This window comes from Salmo salar, chromosome ssa14, assembly GCF_905237065.1.
Source record: "Salmo salar chromosome ssa14, Ssal_v3.1, whole genome shotgun sequence".
Lineage (NCBI taxonomy): Eukaryota > Metazoa > Chordata > Actinopteri > Salmoniformes > Salmonidae > Salmo > Salmo salar.
The window spans coordinates 59,446,838-59,466,926 of NC_059455.1; the positions used below are offsets into that span (position 1 = coordinate 59,446,838).

A 20,089-nucleotide genomic window follows, 5' to 3' on the forward strand; every position below is an offset into this window, starting at 1 on the left:
TCAATTTATTTTTTGGACCCTTATCTTCTCTCTGCATTGTTGGGAAGGGCTCGTAAGTAAGCGTTTGACTGTTAGTCACGGCCATGTGGTTGTTGCTGTGGATCATTAGTAACAGTTGATCATGAAAAATAAAAAAGACATGTAGGCTAATTTAATGGTTATGGAACGATCGTAACAGTTTGAACCCAACAATATTAACCATGAAACTGACCAGGATATAGCCTACTATTGTACACTTCTCTCTATTACAATTCTATGTACACTAATTTTCCAACATTACCATGTGTTAAAGAACTGAATGTGGCAATTTTCTGAATGACTCAAACCACAGTTATCTATCTTTCGTGCGTAAAGGCTCTCCAAACCTGTTTTTATGATTCATAAACACTTTCCTAACCCTAAATAATCTACAAGATCTGAGCATTCTTAAAATCGACCAATTGGTGCTGAAACTGAGACAAATATGCATATATTCAGATGGCTTTATTTCAATGATCCCTAACATTCTGTTCTCTCAATATATTCTATTGAGTCTTTCGACAAAATGCAAACTAAAAGGTACACCGTATTTAAAGGGATGGCTTAAGGTAAATGTATTGAAAACCCTATTGAATGAAAACTCCACAAGAAAATCTGTTGGCCAGGAAGTGGGATGGTTATTCAGCAATTTAATTGATTCAGTGCGTACAAGGGAACGACACCTGCAAAGCCCGGTAGGCACTTTCATAAGGTAAGTCGGAATACCAACTACTGAAAAGTGCGTAGGAAAGGCGTGCGTGAGAAATGCGTAATTTCTTAAATTGGAATCGAGCCGTTCTCCAAATTACTCAGTAGCTGCAAGAAACTGGACAGCTAATTTTCATCCCTGCTGATTTTCTCATTTGGACTGCAAGATGATCCCGACGTTAGTATAGATACCATGATAGTACTACAATGTAATGCTGCAAGACACAGTCTATAGTCATGGATGGTTGAAATGACTTCACAACCAGAGAATATAGCATTGATCACTATTCTAACACTAAAATGTGGAGCAAACTAAAAACAAAAATGTTCCATTAGTTGTTTGGCTGAATAATAAATATAATAAAGGCAATCAGATACAGTGCATTTGGAAGTATTCCGACCCCTTTTTCCACATTAAATTTCGAGTCTCATTACAAAGGGTCTGAATACTTATGTATGTTTTTTATTTTAATACAATTGCAAACATTTCTAAAAAACATGGGGTGTTGTGTGTAGATCGATGAGGAAATTGTTTTACTTAATTTTAGAATAAGGCTGTAATGTAACATGTTTTACACTACAGCCTTATTTTAAAATGGATTTTTTTTAAAAATTCCCATCAATCTACACACAACACCCCATAACGACAAAGCAAAAACAGGTGTTTTTGCAAAATGTGGAGAAAGTCAAGGGGTCTGAATACTTTCCGAATGCACTATATCATATTTATAATATAACTACATATATACACAGTATATACTGTATGTCAATTAGTACATTTTGTGAAAATGTAAATGTATAGCTATGCATGACCCAAAACATCCCCTTTACTACTACCACCAGTATACCTCACATCCTGTCAACAATATAATTCAGAATGACATCTGGAGAGACGACACCTCTCGGTGCCCCTCTGAGAATGTGGATGTGTCTTCCTTATGCACCTTATCCATATTCAATGCAGAGGCAGCCCACTGAGATATTAGCATGAGGAGTCGTGAGCTGGGTACAGCTCCGGCTTAATTATGTTATATCAATGCCAACCTAAGGACACATCCCTGGAAGGAGGAAAGACCTCACGGGGAGATAGACAGTCAACGCTCCGTTGGAACCTGAAGAAAAAGGGTGATGGTATGGGATTACGACCGTAATAAGTGGGTAAGAGAGTGATGGGAAATCTGTTTGCATGGAAGAGCTGAGGCAAACAGTTCCGTTCAGGAATGGTCGAAACTCCTTCCAAAGGTCGGGATGGAATAAGGATTGGGAGAATGGAAAAGTGGTAGGAAATAGACTACTTCTAGTCATCAGCATTTGTTAAAAATAGGATGGGAACTAATGTAACATAAACATATCTCTGCCATGATCACTGTTGTATTCCACCAACACGGCAATGGACTCCTTCTGATTCCATCTGTGTCATCTGCATTCTTCTATCATTGCATTCTGATGCTGCGTGACAAATAAAGGCGATTGGACCAAAATGGACCATGTATGTGTCAACACAACTGGTACAAAACACCAGCGGCAAATCATATCAAACTGTGCATTTGCAAAAAAATATGGCCTTGGCAAAGTGAAAAATCTAAATGCTCTACCTCGAACACTATAAAAATCTACATTTGTCCCGCCCACCCTCGTAGTTCAAGTGGAAACCACTTTGGCACCTTGATCCACATGAGTGTGTCCTTTGTCCATGTCATTAAGAGTCAGTATCTCGGGTCCCAATAGAGAGTGGCATCTCTCCCTCAACACGCTGATCCATCATTATCCTTCCCCTGGCCTAGCCCCACATTTAGGGGGATAGAGGCACTCTGTTAGTGTCCATTAGAGCAGTCTGGTTCTTGCGTCAGTGAGATTTCCACAGAGTATTGTGGTAGATCCAGCCTTCTTCCTAAAGGCAAGAATAAAGACACAAAACCAGATGAGCATCAGTGGTTAAATGGAGCCGGATTCACCTGGAGCCGGGCTCCTGCACCTTGGGACAAGACACCCTTAGAGGAGTTGCCAGCAACCAGATGTATCCGGTTTTCAGGGATAACGCTAATTCAACCTGGCTTCCTTTTCCACTGAAAACCGGATGTGGGAACTCCGCTCAGGCATGATCTTTTAGGTTAGGTCAAAGGGAGAGCCAGGTGGAGCCGAGCTCCAGCACTTCATGGGTCCAAAGAGAAAAGTAGGGTAAAAAGTACGATAAAGGTATGAACATATAGCCCCAACCATAGTTTTATATTTAACACTGGCTCAACTTCCTCCTGTAACTGTACCTTTTTGCTGAAATATTTGGGTGTCCAGGGCGAGTTATCTGCAGCTCTCTGCCTCTCCTCCCCTCTCTGGCGCTCCTCTAGACGATGCTTGTGTTCCGTGGCCTTGTCAATGTTCCCCTCCTTCAGTGACTTGGTGACATGCTGCCATAACCGCCTACACAAACACAGACACATAAACAAAATGTATATAATTGTGTATCATAAGCCCACGAGTGGACAGAGCATGACATTCCATTCCAAGACCGACAGATTCTGTAATTGACAGCGCCCCCTTTCAACCCATCACAGAACAAACAAACTGCTCTTCCCCATCATCCTTTTATAACTCTGAATGCACTGCTCGTTGCCAGGAGACAGTCAGCAGACCCTTTTTACGAGCAAAAGGACAACTAAACACGTTTCTTCACTGTATTAAAACTGTTGGACTCTTGACATATATACTGAACAAAAATATAAACACAACATGCAGCAATTTCAAAGATTTTCTGAGTTACAGTTCATATAAGGAAATAAGTTAATTAGGCCCTAATCTATGGATTTCACATGACTGGGAATACAGATCTGCATCTGTTGGTCACAGATATCTTAAAAGGAAGGGGCGTGGATCAGAAAACCAGTCAGTATTTGGTGTGACCACCATTTGCCTCATGCAGTGCGACACATCTCCTTCACATAGAGTTGATCAGGCTGTTGATTGTGGCCTGAAGAATGTTGTCCCTCTCCTCTTCAATGGGCTCTGCGAAGTTGCTGGATATTGTCAGGAATATATCCAGCAACTTAGATCCAGAGCATCCCAAACCTGCTCAATGCGTGACATGTCTGGTGTATATGCAGGGCATAGAAGAACTGGGACATTTTCAGCTTCCAGGAATTGTGTACAATTCCTTGCGACATGGGGCTGTGCATTATTATGCTGAAACATGAGGTGATGGTGGCAGATTATTGGCACGACAATGGGCCTCAGGATCTTGTCACGGTATCTCTGTGCATTCAAATTGCCATCAATAAACTGCAATTGTGTTCATTGTCTATAGTTTATGCCTGCCCATACCATAACCCCATCACCACCATCCGGCACTCTGTTAACAACGTTGACATCAGTAAACCGCTCGCCCACACAATGCCATACACGTGGTCTGCGGTTGTGAAGCCGGTTGGAAGTACCATCAATTTCTCTAAAACGACGTTGGAGGAAGCATATGGTATAGAAATGAACATGAAATTCTCTGGCAACAGCTCTGGTGGACATTCCTGCAGTTTGCATGCCAATTGCACGCTCTCTCAAAACTTGAGATCTGTGGCACTGCAAATTTAAGAGTTGTGCACCTGTGTAATGATCATGCTGTTTAATCAGCTTTTTGATATGCCACACCTGTCAGGAGGGTTGATTATCTTGGCAAAGGAGAAATGCTCACTAACAGGGATGTAAACAAATTTGAGAACAACATTTGAGAGAAATTAGGTTTTTGTGTGTATGGAACATATCTGGGATCTTTTATTTCAGCTCATGAAACATGGGACCAACACTTTACATGTTGCATTTATATTTTTGTTCAGTCTACATTGTGATACTTTTCCTCTCTTTTTCCCATGTTATTAAAAGGTATAATGTGGATTTTGTTACATAAAATGTCTGGACCTTATCATGGTCAAATTTGTACTCCACAGACTACGTATTTCATCTTAGAGATTGTTTTTCTTTTTCAAAACTCCTTTAAACATTCTCAGGCTCATCTCATATGAGCAGTAAATGTGTTTTGTTCCCCGGATCAACTGGGCGGTCCCAATGACATCGTCTGGCCGTTAGAGCCCGCCTTCTCAAAGAAGCCCTATATATTAGAGGTCTTACTAAACATAAATCAGATCAGGTATCATAGGGCAAGAACACATCATTGGAAAATATGATCCCATCTTCTTGGAAACCAAACGCAGATCAAGGAAGCCTTATCAAACTCAGACAGAACAATCCCCTAACTGTGAGTGAACAAATATACAGGGCCTAACAGGAACTCTGCTGTACCCCGTATATTTGTTCACTCATTACGAACCACTGAGTCTTCAACGCTCTCAAAAGGGGGACTGAATCAAAATGATATTGCACCCGAGTGCCTTAAAACACTTTATCTGTTTGGACTGAACAAACTGAGAACTGAACTGAGAGAGAAAGGGAGCCTATGCTTGAGCTGCGACGAGGGCCTTCTTTGACAAAGCGCCAAACACCAGGAGCCCTGACCGACCGTTTCCCCTGCGTACCGCTCTATCATAACAGAAACTCAATTCAACCAGATGACAATCAAATTCAAGTAAATACCTCATTGCATTGAATTTCCCTTTTGTGTGACATTGTGTCTGTGTAAAAGTGGTGGGAGTAACTGATTACTGTAAGACTATTAGTCTTAATTACATACCATGATTAATACTGTGGCTGTATTGTCCACATTCAGATTGCGAACTGATAGCCTAGCCAGCCCACTGGCGACTCCTGGTGGATGAACCTATAATTTCACAGTTGTGAGGTTTTAGCAGCCTCTCATTTCCCTCTCAGTTGATAAAACCATCTCGTCCTCAAAAGTCTGGTGAATGTATGTACTGTACTGTTGCATTTTTTGAGTTCAAGTGCGGAAGTTCATGTATATTGACCTGTGGAGATTCTCACCTCGATAACTGTGTTGTATTCCGTTAGCCTATGCCCTGCCTTACTCTGTTAACTACCTAATTTTCCAGCTTTAGTCTAGTAAATAAAGACGACTTTCAGAACGAGAATATAGTAACTGACGTTTTAAGACTATTGTTGATATAGGATTGGTCCAACGGTTAAGGGTAACTACTGATAGAGATATCCCTTTAATTAACTCTATGTAAAAACCCTTAATGGTGCTCCAAATGAAGTACTAAACATTAGATCAATTCATTATTCCAGTAATTAGTCAATAAATGATCTTGAATATCCATAGCCAAAGTCACAGCAACAAAAAACACACATAGCTAACAAGATAGCTACTATAATAGCCACTGTTCAGTATACACCATAGCAAAACATTTAAAAACTTTCTGAAATGGAAAACAAAAATGTATATTTCTTATTGGACAAGTCCGGGTAGTCCCTCCTTGTTTCAGTCCTGTTTACTTCTCTTTGGTGCCTAATGAACACGACCCTGGTGCACTAAGAAGGGACCAAAAATACAGCATTTTGGACCCAGGAGCATCTTACCTGGACTCATTCCGTCCCTGCTTTTCCACAGGCCGGAGCTTCTTCTTGATGATTGGCAGTTTGGTTGTGTCAATCACTTTGGTCTCCCCACTACTATAGGTGAACTCCAGGGTTCCGTTCCACTCCCCCTGGGCCTTGCACACAATAGTGTTGGTCGGATTGTGTTTGATCTCTGCAGTCACCCTGAGAGGAACATAGCAGCAATGTTCAGAAGATTAACTTTGTGGCAGCCCATCATTTCTCAACATTACTCCTATGATATATTGTGCTGCCATAGTAATATTGAATTACAGTGAGGTCCAAAAGTATTTGGACAGTGGCATTTTTTATTTATTTATTTAAATAAGAATAGAATGTTTGATATTTATGTAACTTTATCACTCATCATGATTCACAATTCATTCATGATTATCCGTATTCATGGTCGCATCCACATTAATGTAGAAGTGATTATCAACATATTATATTCTTATTTACAATAAAAGTGGCTCCAAAATTATACAATGCATTATTCACCATTCATTTCTCTTCTGCTCAAAATAATCTGAAACACAACCAAAAAAACTGCAAATGCATCCAACAAATTTGTAGTCAGAAGCTTGATGTGGTCATTGCATGCTAGAAATATTGGACCAAATACTTAACTTTTGACTACTTTAACACACATGAGTGAATTTGTCCAAATACTTTAAGTACCCTTCAATATATACAAAAAGTGTTGTAATTTATTAACAGTTTAACCCTAAAAGCACCAACAGGAAATTGGAACTGATGGCAAAATGACACTTTCTGTTAAACAGTAACACTTTTTATTGTATTAACCTTTCGTAACACAAGTAAATGGTTTCAATTGAATTCCCCAAAATAAGCATATCATTTAACACTTTCACACATATAGTCAAATCTGATGTTTAAAAATAGACGTTTTTGTATGCGTTTCATGTTTTGAACAGTTATTTTGATATATTTCATCCATAGCAACTTGTCATGAACATGTCTTTGTTATCCATTCAAAGCGTTGTGTTCCTGTGATACTCAGAGGTTGAAAAATTGGCGATTGAGCTAATCTGACATAACGGTACAACCTAAAACAGCCACCGATATATTAGCGATATGGGCACTGGTGCTGTCAGACTTTTAGCTCTAACTTTGGGACGCTATGGGCTATCAACTCAGTTCCAAATGCATCCGAAAGATGAGACTCAACTTGGTATAGAGACATCGACTGGAATCTAAATATGTATTTACATTGAGTCTTTTTTTTATACCAGTGGGTGCCACGTCCAAATCGGCAATTTCCCAAATCTGCGGTGGCTCAATAACTATATATTTTCAAGGTACATACATCTACCTATATTCCAAATGGGGTGCTTTTATCACAAACGTCTTTTTATTTTTTATATTGAGTCCATATTTTCAGCACCATGATTATACAAAAGAGATTATTTTTCATCCCTCCATATTTACACAGATATCATCCGTAAATGGTGTTTTTATGTCGGTAACTAGTTGCTCTCTCTCTCACACACACGCACACACAGAGAGAGACCCACCTGTGTACCTTCCCTCCATAGAAAGGCTTTGTGTGGAATGTGACTGTGGCTGAGTAGCCGCTCTTGGCACAGTTGATGGTGACTTTGCCACCCAGCTCCACCCATGGCATGGTGAGGATGGAGCGGGCGTAGGCACAGGGCAGCGTGAAGACATACTCCTCGTCATGCTCCAGAAGGCATAAGGTCCCTTGGGAGCAGAGAGGGAAAGATCAAAGGGTCAGTTGAGGTCAGATAAAGGTCAGCATCTTACTGGTGCTGGTCTGGTCCCAGGCTGTTTCTGCTCTCTTGGAACCTCTTGCAACCTTTTGTTCATGGTTGGTTAAGACAATGAGTGACAACTGACAAGGAGTTGATATGATAGCACAAACAGATTGTTTATTTCTCAAAAGCTGCATTTGGATCTAACCCAGAAACTTCCCTTGCACTGTGTTGCTCCTTGTCTATAATGTATAATAAGATGTTGGAGTCAGTAATTCAATCAAACGATTTAGCTTGGTGTGTGGCTCTTACTGATTTTCCTTTAAATTGGTTATGTTCCTAATAGCCCGTCACTAATTTAGATGAACCTTCAATAAAAATGTACATGCCGTAGAATACTGCAGAAGCTTTTGCAGAGACCACTAGGGAAATAAATGGCAACATCCTCTGCAAAATACAGTATTTCCATACCATAAATATATACATTCTGCCTCATTAACAACATCAATGGTGTGCATCATTAGCCAGGTTTTTTTCCCCCTGTTACTCAGGAAGAACAGAGGACACCCACTGTGCACGACTCCACATCGCCCCATGCATTGATTTCTCTCCCTTTCCGATATTCACAGTACCATCTTTTGGGATACGTGGACTGGATTCCCCATAAGGGAGGACATTAAAGTTAATGCACAACATCTCTTCACCTACGTCACCATACACAGCCTATTGGGTCATAAGGTCATAGGACATATAGTACAAATGAGCAATCCCACCAGCCCCTGCTCTGTGAGTTGCCCATCTATTGCTTTCATGTCTTACTCATAAAACCAATTATCTTCCACTGCAAAACACCTATGGGGGTTATCACTTAACCCAAGAGCAAACCATAGGAAAGCATAGAAAATGGCATAAGCATCTATTCAATGCTATCGCCCTCTACTGTTAGCTATTAGCTTTCGTGTAAGCAGTGCAATCTCCCTGAATGAAATCGGTTTGAGTTTGCAACCCTAATTACCACAGAACACCTGATTGAATGAATGTCATGCCTGTGACATACATGTATTATTACTAACTACTATAATTGAGTCAGTAGAGAAATCATGTGGAAGTTCATCACATGACTGGCTGGCATATCATCTTTTGGCTATATTACAAGTGGGAAAAATGTATTTCGCAATCAATCCTTCTCCTCGACCCTCTGGTCTTACCCTGTCCACATCTTTATACTGTGTATGCAATGTACTGTATGTCCAATGTCACTGAATTAATACTGTCTTTGGTTGAGAGCATAAAGGCACGAAAATCTAGCATTTACAAACCCCACATTGACCCACCGCGCTGTCCATGACAACTCACAGGCACCGCAAATCACACCAAGGGAAGATTGTATCTGATACATGCTTGCTGTACTCTCTTCTCCACCAGATATCATCTTACTCAGCACCAATCAATGTAGCACTAAATATTGGCCGCTCAAAAAGTATTATATTTTCATTAGAAGTGCATTACTCATCAAGATTCCAAACCACACAGGCCTCTAAATGTGAGAGGGTCACCATTGTGCTTCGAAAGCAATCCCACAGTGATTGCACAAATCCTGTGGTATGATTCACCAGTTATTAAAAAGGTACGTCAGCGAATATTGTCAGGTCGTGGTCAATTAGTATAACATACAGAACCATCAAAAGTTTGGACACACTTACCCATTCCGGGGTTTTTCTTTATTTTTTATTATTTTCTACATTGCAGAATAATAGTGAAGACATCAAGACTATGAAATAACACATTTGGAATCATGTAGTAACGATTAACTAACATATTCCTCTCAATTTTAAATGTTTTGCTTGACTCGTTATGACATTATAACTACTTGCATTTGCTTCCACCGTAATGTTTTGTCAGCCATCTCTGCTGAAGAAAGTCACCAGGGACAGGTGGCTCGCGTCAAATTCGTCATTGGAACCACCGCTTATGATTGGTCATATAAAAACCTTGGGACCCAAATGCATAATGAGTGCTCTAACTCCCCCTTGTGGTGGTCTGGAGCAATGAAGCCGTGACACTGGGTCCCGCGGTGTAAGCTCGCAGCTTTTAAAGGAGGAACCACTGTATATACAGATTCAGTCAATTCGATTCAAGGGCTTCCTGTATCCCATCAGTGTGACTCATTCAGAAAAGCCTACATTGTAACGTCATGACGACAGATATTGTATTGATTGTCATCCGAGAACTCTCATATCCTTCTATTGTGCAAGAGGACTATGCACAATGGATAGGTATGAGAGTAAAACTAAAACTGGCTGCTGTAGATGCCATTAGCAACGCTCATCAAAATTGTTAAAAGGTTTTAAAAACAAATCTAACAAATGCAACAGTTGGATAATGGGATGAAGTGACTCCAAACTTTTAGAATTTAGGTATTCAATTTATTGTAAATTGTCAAAATGTTTTCTTAGAACGCACTCATATATACATTTTCTAATAGCATCAAGGTTTTCAAAAATATATTTTGTGTAAAAATAAAGAAAATTATAAGTGCCTAATTTGCATAAATACATTGGGAGTATTTGCATATATGAAACATTAACATAAAGGGGTGGAACAGAACTGCAACCACCAAAAACTTGCTCTGCCTAGGCACCTCAAACTCAACTCTGGACTTCAAAGCCTCTTCTGCTCCTTTTTTTCATGGTTTCCCTCTAATCAGGGACTGATTTAGACCTGGGACACCAGATTGGTGCAATGAATGATCAGGTAGAACAGAAAACCAGGAGGCTCCGGACCTCGTCGGGTAAGAGTTGAATACCCCTGGCCTAAGCCTACCTGCACTCACCTGCGCTGTCTATACTGCCTCATTAATTACTGCTGTTGTCATGTTCTGTTGCATAATTCAACAAGTGTATGTCTCAGCAGCCTTCGCTTTGGCTCCCGCTCCTGTCCAGCTCAGGCATTCGGCATTGCCGTCCTTCTAGCTGATGCCGAACCTACTGCTGGAAAACGCCCTTCACTCATCAACCCCGGACTTGTCTCGTCATCATTACACATTACACATTACACACCTGGTTCCAATACCCGCTCTATCACCGTATATATATGCCCTCTGCCATTTGTCTTTGTCGGTCATTGCAAATGTTACTTGTTTTTCTGAGAGGAATCTCTCTCTTACTATTTCCTGAGTACTTTATATTTTGCACTTTGGGTTCGCCCTGTGCCTTTTTGTTTACGAAGATATATTTTGAGCACAACAGTGTTTGGGTTTCGTCCCGCTTTAATCTATGGTGTGTAAATAAATTCAGTAGTTCTATACCTGCGACTGCCTCCTACCTACTCCTCTCTACACCAGTGACAGTGTGCCAATAGCAGGATACTCTTGGATAAAAAAATCAACAGGATTGGCTCTAGATTACACCTCTCTATACATACTTTACATTGTTTGCGAAATCAGAAATAATATCACTATAATCAGAGTGTTTATTTTCGGAAGTTTTAATTTCAGTGCATCGAATTTGTAAACATTTCAAATGTATTAAAACATTTTCAATTCCATAACACCTGTCTAAAAAAAAGCTGTCTTCTCTTGTGATGTGTCGAGACAATGCGTTAAATTCCAACAGCTGAAAAAGACAGATCCTCAGGTGGGTTGGGAATGCACATTGCTAATGCCATTCAAACTACCACCAAAAATATCGCCACGTATATTTCAAAACCTAAGCTTCAAAAAAGTATAAAAATCAGCAAAAAAAGAAACGTCCTCTCACTGTCAACTGCGTTCATTTTCAGCAAACAAAAATGTGTAAATATTTTTATGATCATAAGATTCAACAACTGAGACATAAACTGAACAAGTTCCACAGACATGTGACTAACAGAAATTGAATAATGTGTCCCTGAACAAAGGGGGGGTAAAAATCAAAAGTAACAGTCAGTATCTGGTGTGACCACCAGCTGCATTAAGTACTGCAGTGCATCTCCTCCTCATGGACTGCACCAGATTTGCCAGTTCTTACTGTGAGATGTTACCCCACTCTTCCACCAAGGCACCTGCAAGTTCCCGGACATTTCTGGGGGGAATGGCACTAGCCCTCACCCTCCGATCCAACAGGTCCCAGACGTGCTCAATGGGATTGAGATCCGGGCTCTTCGCTGGCCATGGCAGAACACTGACATTCCTGTCTTGCAGGAAATCACACACAGAACGAGCAGTATGGCTGGTGGCATTGTCAAGCTGGAGGGTCATGTCAGGATGAGCCTGCAGGAAGGATACCACATGAGGGAGGATGTCTTCCCTGTAACGCACAGGTTTGAGATTGCCTGCAATGACAACAAGCTCAGTCCGATGATGCTGTGACACACCGCCCCAGACCATGACGCACCCTCCACCTCCAAATTGATCCCGCTCCAGAGTACAGGCCTCGGTGTAACGCTCAATCCTTCAATGATAAACGCAAACCCGACCATCACCCCTGGTGAGACAAAACCGAGACTCGTCAGTGAAGAGCACTTTTTGCCAGTCCTGTCTGGTCCAGCGAAGGTGGGTTTGTGCCCATAGGCAACGTTGTTGCCAGTGATGTCTTGTGAGGACCTGCCTTACAACAGGCCTACAAGCCCTCAGTCCAGCCTCTCTCAACCTATTGCAGACAGTCTGAGCACTGATGGAGGGATTGTGCGTTCCTGGTGTAACTCGGGCAGTTGTTGCTGCCATCCTGTACCTGTCCCGCAGGTGTGATGTTCAGATGTACCGATCCTGTGCAGGTGTTGTTACACGTGGTCTGCCACTGTGAAGACGATCGGCTGTCCGTCCTGTCTCCCTGTAGCACTGTCTTAGGCGTCTCACGGTACAGACATTGCAATTTATTGCCCTGGCCACATCTGCAGTCCTCATGCCTCCTTGCAGCATGCCTAAGGCACATTCACGTAGATGAGCAGGGACCCTGGGCATCTTTCTTTTTGTGTTTTTCAGAGTCAGTAGAAAGGCCTCTTTAGTGTCCTACATTTTCATAACTGTCTACCATCTGTAAACTGTTAGTGTCTTAACGACCGTTCCACAGGTGCATGTTCATTAATTGTTTAAGGTTCATTGTACAAGCATGGGAAACAGTGTTTAAACCCTTTACAATAAAGATCTGTGAAGTTATTTGGAATTTTACGAATTATCTTCGAAAGACAGGGTCCTGAAAAAGGGACGTTTCTTTTTTTGCTGAGTTTATGATTTGAACTCAATCATGTACGTACTTATGGTGTCAGCATTTAACTGAGCCTCAACAAACCCAAAGCACATCAATTCACTCACCTTCCCCTATCATGGACACACCAATGGACATGCCCATGAACTTGCTTCTTGTCCACACGTGGGTGTTGACAAACATACTCCTCTCTGGGCACTCGCAGTAGAATCCTGAGACAGGCGGGTGGTGGGACACCTGCTCGGCCACGAAGCGAACCCGGTAACACTCAGTCCCCGATGGATCGTCCTGTTGTTGGGTGTTGTTGGGGCCCCTGGAGGCTGGTTCCCTGGGGCCCTGAGACCTGAGGGGCCTCACTCTGTCCCGAGGCACCTCCCAGGAACAGTGGAATGTCTCGCCTAGCGCCGGGTTGTAGGGCTTCTTGGCCACAGCTCCTTTGCGTCCCTCGTGGAAGGCGGTAAGGTAGTACTCAACGAAGCGTACAATGCGGTCCTCCGCCGTGGCTCCAGCCGTGATGGACAGGAACATGTCTGGGTGGGCCATGAAGTTAGCGTACATCTCCAGCAGGGAGCGCTTCTCCAGGATGAACGTGGGCAGCACCACCTGGTAAACAAGGCGGGAGGCGACCGTTAAACTACATGAGGGAAACCCTTCACTAGATTGCTGGTAGGGAACAGCAATAAAGAGGCGCACTAGTCATAACTTAAACAAAAAGCTTTTTTAGTGTCATTCCATGGCTGTTTTGATGTTATTGATGATTATATTCAACTGAGCAGGCTAGTGAAATGGACATACCAGTACATAACAAGACATTCCTATTCAGTGAACCAGTAAACATTGCATTGGCCATAGCAGCTCTAACATTCCAAGGGAAAACTACAGTGCCTTGCAAAAGTATTCATCCCCCTTGGCGTTTTTACTATTTTGTTGCATTACAACCTGTAATTTAAATTGATTTTTATTTGGATTTCATGTAATGGACATACACAAAATAGACCAAATTGGTGAAGTGAAAAAAATTACTTGTTTAAAAAAAAAATCTAAAATCAAAAAGTGGTGCGTGCATATGTATTCACCCCTAAATAAGATTTGGTCCAACCAATTACCTTCAGAAGTCATATAATTAGTTCAATAAAGTCCACCTGTGTGCAATGTAAGTGTCACATGATCTGTAACATGATCACAGTATATATACACCTGTTCTGAAAGGCCCCAAAGACTGCAACACGCAAGGGGCACCACCAAGCAAGCGGCACCATGAAGACCAAGGAGCTCTCTCCAAACAGATCAGGGACAAAGTTGTGGAGAAGTACAGATCAGGGTTGGGTATAAAAAAATATCCAAAACTTTGAACATCCCATGGAGCACCATTAAATCCATGAATAAAACATTTGAAATAATATAGCACCACAACAAACCTGCCAAGAGAGGGCAGCCCACCAAAACTCACGGATCAGGCAAGAAGGGCATTAATCAGAGAGGCAACAAAGAGACCAAAGATGACCCTGAAGGAGCTGCAAAGCTCCACAGCGGAGATTGGGGTATCTGTGTATAGGACCACTTTAAGCTGTACACTCCACAGAGCTGGGCTTTACGGAAGAGTGGCCAGCAAACATGTTTGGTGTTCACGAAAAGGCATGTGGGAGACTCCCCAAACATAATTGAGCTTTTTGGCCATCAAGGAAAATGCTGTCTGGTGCAAACCCAACACCTCTCATCACCCCGAGAATACCATCCCCACAGTGAAGCATGGTGGTGGCAGCATCATGCTGTGGGGATGTTTTTCCATCGGCAGGGACTGGGAAACTGGTCAGAATTGAAGGAATGATGGATGGTGCTAAATACAGGGAAATTCTTGAGGGAAACCTGTTTGTCTTCCAGAGATTTGAGACTGGGACAGAGGTTCACCTTCCAGCAGGACAATGACCCTAAGCATACTGCTAAAGCAACTCTCGAGTGGTTTAAGGGGAAACATTTAACCTGTTTGGGCTAGGGGGCAGTATTGAGAATTTTGGAAAAAATATGTGCCCATTTTTAACTGCCTCCTACACCAACTCAGAAGCTAGAATATGCATATTATTGTTCAGGTTTGGATAGAAAACACCCTGAAGTTTCTAAAACTGTTTGAATGGTGTCTGTGAGTATAACAGAACTCCTATGGCAGGCAAAAACCTGACAAGGTTTCATGCAGGAAGAGGCCTGTCTGACAAGGAGTCGTGCGTCTTGCATCTGTTTATTGAAAAGTAAGGATCTTAGCTGTAACGTGACAATTCCCAGGGCTCCAATAGGCTCTCAGGACGCGGGAAAATCATGAAGGTTGACGAGGCAGCCTCAGGCTGAAACAGATTATCATCTTATTCAAGTGTCCCATTAGGTGACAATGGAGTGAGGCGCGTGCGCGATTAGCCCCCGTGGAGTATTTTAATTCGGCTGTTTAGTTTATTGCAGATTCCCGGTCGGAATATTATCGCTTTTCTACGAGATAAATGGCATAAAAATTGGTTTTAAACAGCGGTTGACATGCTTCGAAGTACGGTAATGGAATATTTAGAATTTTATTGTCACGAATTGCGCCATGCGCGCGACACTTCTTTACTATTTCGGATAGTGTCTGGAACGCATCGAACAAAAACGCCGCTATTCGGATATAACGATGGATTATTTTGGACCAAACCAACATTTGTTATTGAAGTAGCAGTCCTGGGTGTGCATTCTGACGAAGACAACAAAAGGTAATCAAACTTTTATAATAGTAAATATGATTATGGTGAGTACTAAACTTGCCGGGTGTCTAAATAGCGAGCCCGTGATGCCTGGGCTATGTACTTAGAATATTGCAAAATGTGCTTTCACCAAAAAGCTATTTTAAAATCGGACATATCGAGTGCATAGAGGAGGTCTGTATCTATAATTCTTAAAATAATTGTTATGCTTTTTGTGAACGTTTATCGTGAGTAATTTAGCAAACTGTTAGTAAATTCCCCGGAAGTTTGCGGGGGTATGCTTTTTCTGAACGTCACATGCTAATGTAAAAAGCTGTTTTTTGATATAAATATGAACTTGATTGAACAGACATGCATGTATTGTATAACATAATGTCCTAGGTGTGTCATCTGATGAAGATCATAAAAGGTTAGTGCTGCATTTAGCTGTGGTTTGGGTTTTTGGTGACATTATATGCTAGCTTGAAAAATGGGTGTCTGATTATTTCTGGCTGGGCACTCTCCTGACATAATCTAATGTTTTGCTTTCGTTGTAAAGCCTTTTTGAAATCGGACAGTGTGGTTAGATAAACGAGAGTCTTGTCTTTAAATAGCTGTAAAATAGTCATATGTTTGAGAAATTGAAGTAATAGTATTTCAAACGATTCAAAAATCGCGCCACTGGATTAGACTGGCTGTTACGTAGGTGGGACGAATTCGTCCCGCCTAGCCCATAGAGGTTAAATGTCTTGGAATGGCCTAGTCAAAGCCCAGACCTCAATCCGATTGAGAATCTGTGGTATGACTTAAAGATTGCTGTACACCAGCGGAACCCATCCAACTTGAAGGAGCTGGAGCAGTTCAGCCTTGAAACATGGGAAAAAATCCCAGTGGCTAGATGTGCTAAGCTTATAGAGACATACCTCAAGTGACTTGCAGCTGTAATTGCTGCAAAAGGTGGCTTTATAAAGTATTACGTTTGGGGGGTTGGGGGTGAATAGTTATGCACGCTCAAGTTCTTTTTTGTTGTTGTCTTATTTCTTGTTTGTTTCACCCCCCAAAATATTTAGCATCTTCAAAGTGTTAGGCATGTTGTGTAAATCAAATGATGCAAACCACCCATAAATCTATTTTAATTCCAGGTTGTAAGGCAACAAAATAGAAAAAATGCCAAGGGGGGGTGAATACTTTTGCAAGCCACTGTACGAAGAGAGCAGAGAGTGTTGGCTGTCTTAAAAAGAAATCATGACATTCCTACATAATCTCTTCAGTGAACCAGTAAGTGTTGTGTTGGCCACACCAGCTCTAACATTCCAAGGAAAAGACATGAAGAGAGCGTCAGCTGTCTTACCCGGGTGAGGTCCATGCCCAGTTTGAGCTGGGAGAGGAGGTGCAGGATGATGCTCCGCTGGTCGTCCAGCACTCCCAGGTCCTCCTCATCATTGTCCTCCATGTCAGTCACCTCCTCACTGGGGCTGACGACCTCCAACCCCGCTGGGTGCTGCTGAAACAACAGAGCCAACAACAGAGACACAGTTAGACTTAAAGTGATCTGACATACAATACCAGTCAAAGGTTTGGACACACCTACTCATTCTAGGGTTTTTATTTTTTACTCTTTTCTACATTGTAGAATAATAATGAAGTCATCAAAACTATGAAAGAACACATATGGAATCATGTAGTAACCAAAAAAGTGTTACGCAAATCAAAATGTATTTTATATTTGAGATTCTAAGAAGTAGCCACCCTTTGCCTTGACGACAGCTTTGCACACTCTTGGCATTCTCACAACCAACTTCATGAGGGAGTCACCGGAATGCATTTCAATTAACAGGTGTGCCTTGTTAAAAGTTAATTTGTGGAATTTCTTTCCTTCTTAATGCGTTTGAGCCAATCAGTTGTGTTGTAAATGAAAATGACGTTAAAGGTAATTATGATGCAACTATGATAGTGATACGATATGGATTACAATTATCATCCTGAATATTAAGGCTATACTCATTTCATGTTACACACAGACACTCAACCATGCAAATTGGCTGGGTTATTATTTATTTGGACATCACACATTATAGTCTTACTCTTATCCAGACATCATACACACTCACTAAATCACATCCAATATCATACACATCAACCTACTCAGATGTACTACACACATAATACACTGCTCAAAAAAATAAAGGGAACACTTAAACAACACAATTTAACTCCAAGTCAATCACACTTCTGTGAAACTGTCCACTTAGGAAGCAACACTGATTGACAATAAATTTCACATGCTGTTGTGCAAATGGTATAGACAACAGGTGGAAATTATAGGCAATTAGCAAGACACCTCCAATAAAGCAGTGGTTCTGCAGGTGGGGACCACAGACCACTTCTCAGTTCCTATGCTTCCTGGCTGATGTTTTGGTCACTTTTGAATGCTAGCGGTGCTTTCACTCTAGTGGTAGCATGAGGCAGAGTCGACAACCCACACAAGTGGCTCAGGTAGTGCAGCTCATCCAGGATGGCACATTAATGCGAGCTGTGGCAAGAAGGTTTGCTGTGTCTGTCAGCGTAGTGTCCAGAGCATGGAGGCGCTACCAGGAGACAGGCCAGTACATCAGGAGACGTGGAGGAGGCCGTAGAAGGGCAACAACCCAGCAGCAGGACCGCTACCTCCGCCTTTGTGCAAGGAGGAGCAGGAGAAGCACTGCCAGAGCCCTGCAAAATGACCTCCAGCAGGCCACAAATGTGCATGTGTCTGCTCAAACGGTCAGAAACAGACTCCATGAGGGTGGTATGAGGGCCCGACGTCCACAGATGGGGGTTGTGCTTACAGCCCAACACCGTGCAGGACGTTTGGCATTTGCCAGAGAACACCAAGATTGGCAAATTCGCCACTGGCGCCCTGTGCTCTTCACAGATGAAAGCAGGTTCACACTGAGCACGTGACAGACGTGACAGAGTCTGGAGACGCCGTGGAGAACGTTCTGCTGCCTGCAACATCCTCCAGCATGACCGGTTTGGCGGTGGGTCAGTCATGGTGTGAGGTGGCATTTCTTTGGGGGGCCGCACAGCCCTCCATGTGCTCGCCAGAGGCTACCTGACTGCCATTAGGTACCGAGATGAGATCCTCAGACCCCTTGTGAGACCATATGCTGGTGCGGTTGGCCCTGGGTTCCTCCTAATGCAAGACAATGCTAGACCTCATGTGGCTGGAGTGTGTCAGCAGTTCCTGCAAGAGGAAGGCATTGATGCTATGGACTGGCCCGCCCGTTCCCCAGACCTGAATCCAATTGAGCACATCTGGGACATCATGTCTCGCTCCATCCACCAACGCCACGTTGCACCACAGACTGTCCAGGAGTTGGCGGATGCTTTAGTCCAGGTCTGGGAGGAGATCCCTCAGGAGACCATCCGCCACCTCATCAGGAGCATGCCCAGGCGTTGTAGGGAGGTCATACAGGCACGTGGAGGCCACACACACTACTGAGCCTCATTTTGACTTGTTTTCAGGACATTACATCAAAGTTGGATCAGCCTGTAGTGGGGTTTTCCACTTTAATTTTGAGTGTGACTCCAAATCCAGACCTCCATGGGTTGATAAACTGGATTTCCATTGATTATTTTTGTGTGATTTTGTTGTCAGCACATTCAACTATGTAAAAGAAAAAGTATTTAATAAGATTATTTATTTTATTCAGATCTAGGATGTGTTGTTTAAGTGTTCCCTTTATTTTTTTGAGCAGTATATTTTGACAACATTTTCGAACATCTGTGGCATCGGCTCACAGGCAAACAGGTGAGGGAATAAAACAAATATTGCTACATTTGTATCAGACATTTGAAAGCTCTACAGGCACTAATTATGGTCCATTGAGACTGAGAATAGTATCTAGTTATGGTAAGGGGTGAAATAAGTATAGCCAGTTATAATTATAACGGTTTAGCAGATTATAAAAAAAGAAGATCAGTCTATAAATGTCTAAAAGAAAAGGAATTTAACATATACTGTTTACAGGAAACTCACTCTACATCCTTAGATGAAGTTGCGTGGAAAAAGGAATGGGGTGGTGAAATAATTTTCTGTCATGGACAAAGGAACCCTTTAAATACCAGGCAGGGGAACACAACCAATTTAATTGTTCCATACATTCTTGTTCCATTTATCACTGACATATTCCTACCACATTCACACTTCTTTACATTTCCTTCCCTAAAATGATGGTTCGGCAACACGCAGGGGGTCAAGGTATACCTC

The 20,089-nt window shown here is 42.1% G+C and overlaps 1 protein-coding gene across 3 annotated transcripts in view; it reads right to left on the reverse strand.

Moving 5' to 3' along the window:
- Positions 1-464: 464 nt before the first annotated feature.
- The window catches only part of LOC106570074 (oxysterol-binding protein-related protein 10), a 103,508-nt gene continuing 83,883 nt past the window's right edge, over positions 465-20,089 (reverse strand). For 2 of the 3 annotated variants that reach the window (XM_014142035.2, XM_014142032.2), the window contains 6 exons: positions 17,189-17,341; positions 13,243-13,738; positions 7,755-7,941; positions 6,202-6,384; positions 2,991-3,144; positions 465-2,617 (listed from right to left, as the gene is read on the reverse strand). In XM_014142035.2, the coding sequence (XP_013997510.2) occupies positions 2,573-2,617; positions 2,991-3,144; positions 6,202-6,384; positions 7,755-7,941; positions 13,243-13,738; positions 17,189-17,341 (1,218 nt within the window). In that variant the 3' untranslated portion in view covers positions 465-2,572. The remainder of the gene's footprint in view (positions 2,618-2,990; positions 3,145-6,201; positions 6,385-7,754; positions 7,942-13,242; positions 13,739-17,188; positions 17,342-20,089) is intronic. The other variant, XM_014142034.2, reaches the window with a different exon arrangement.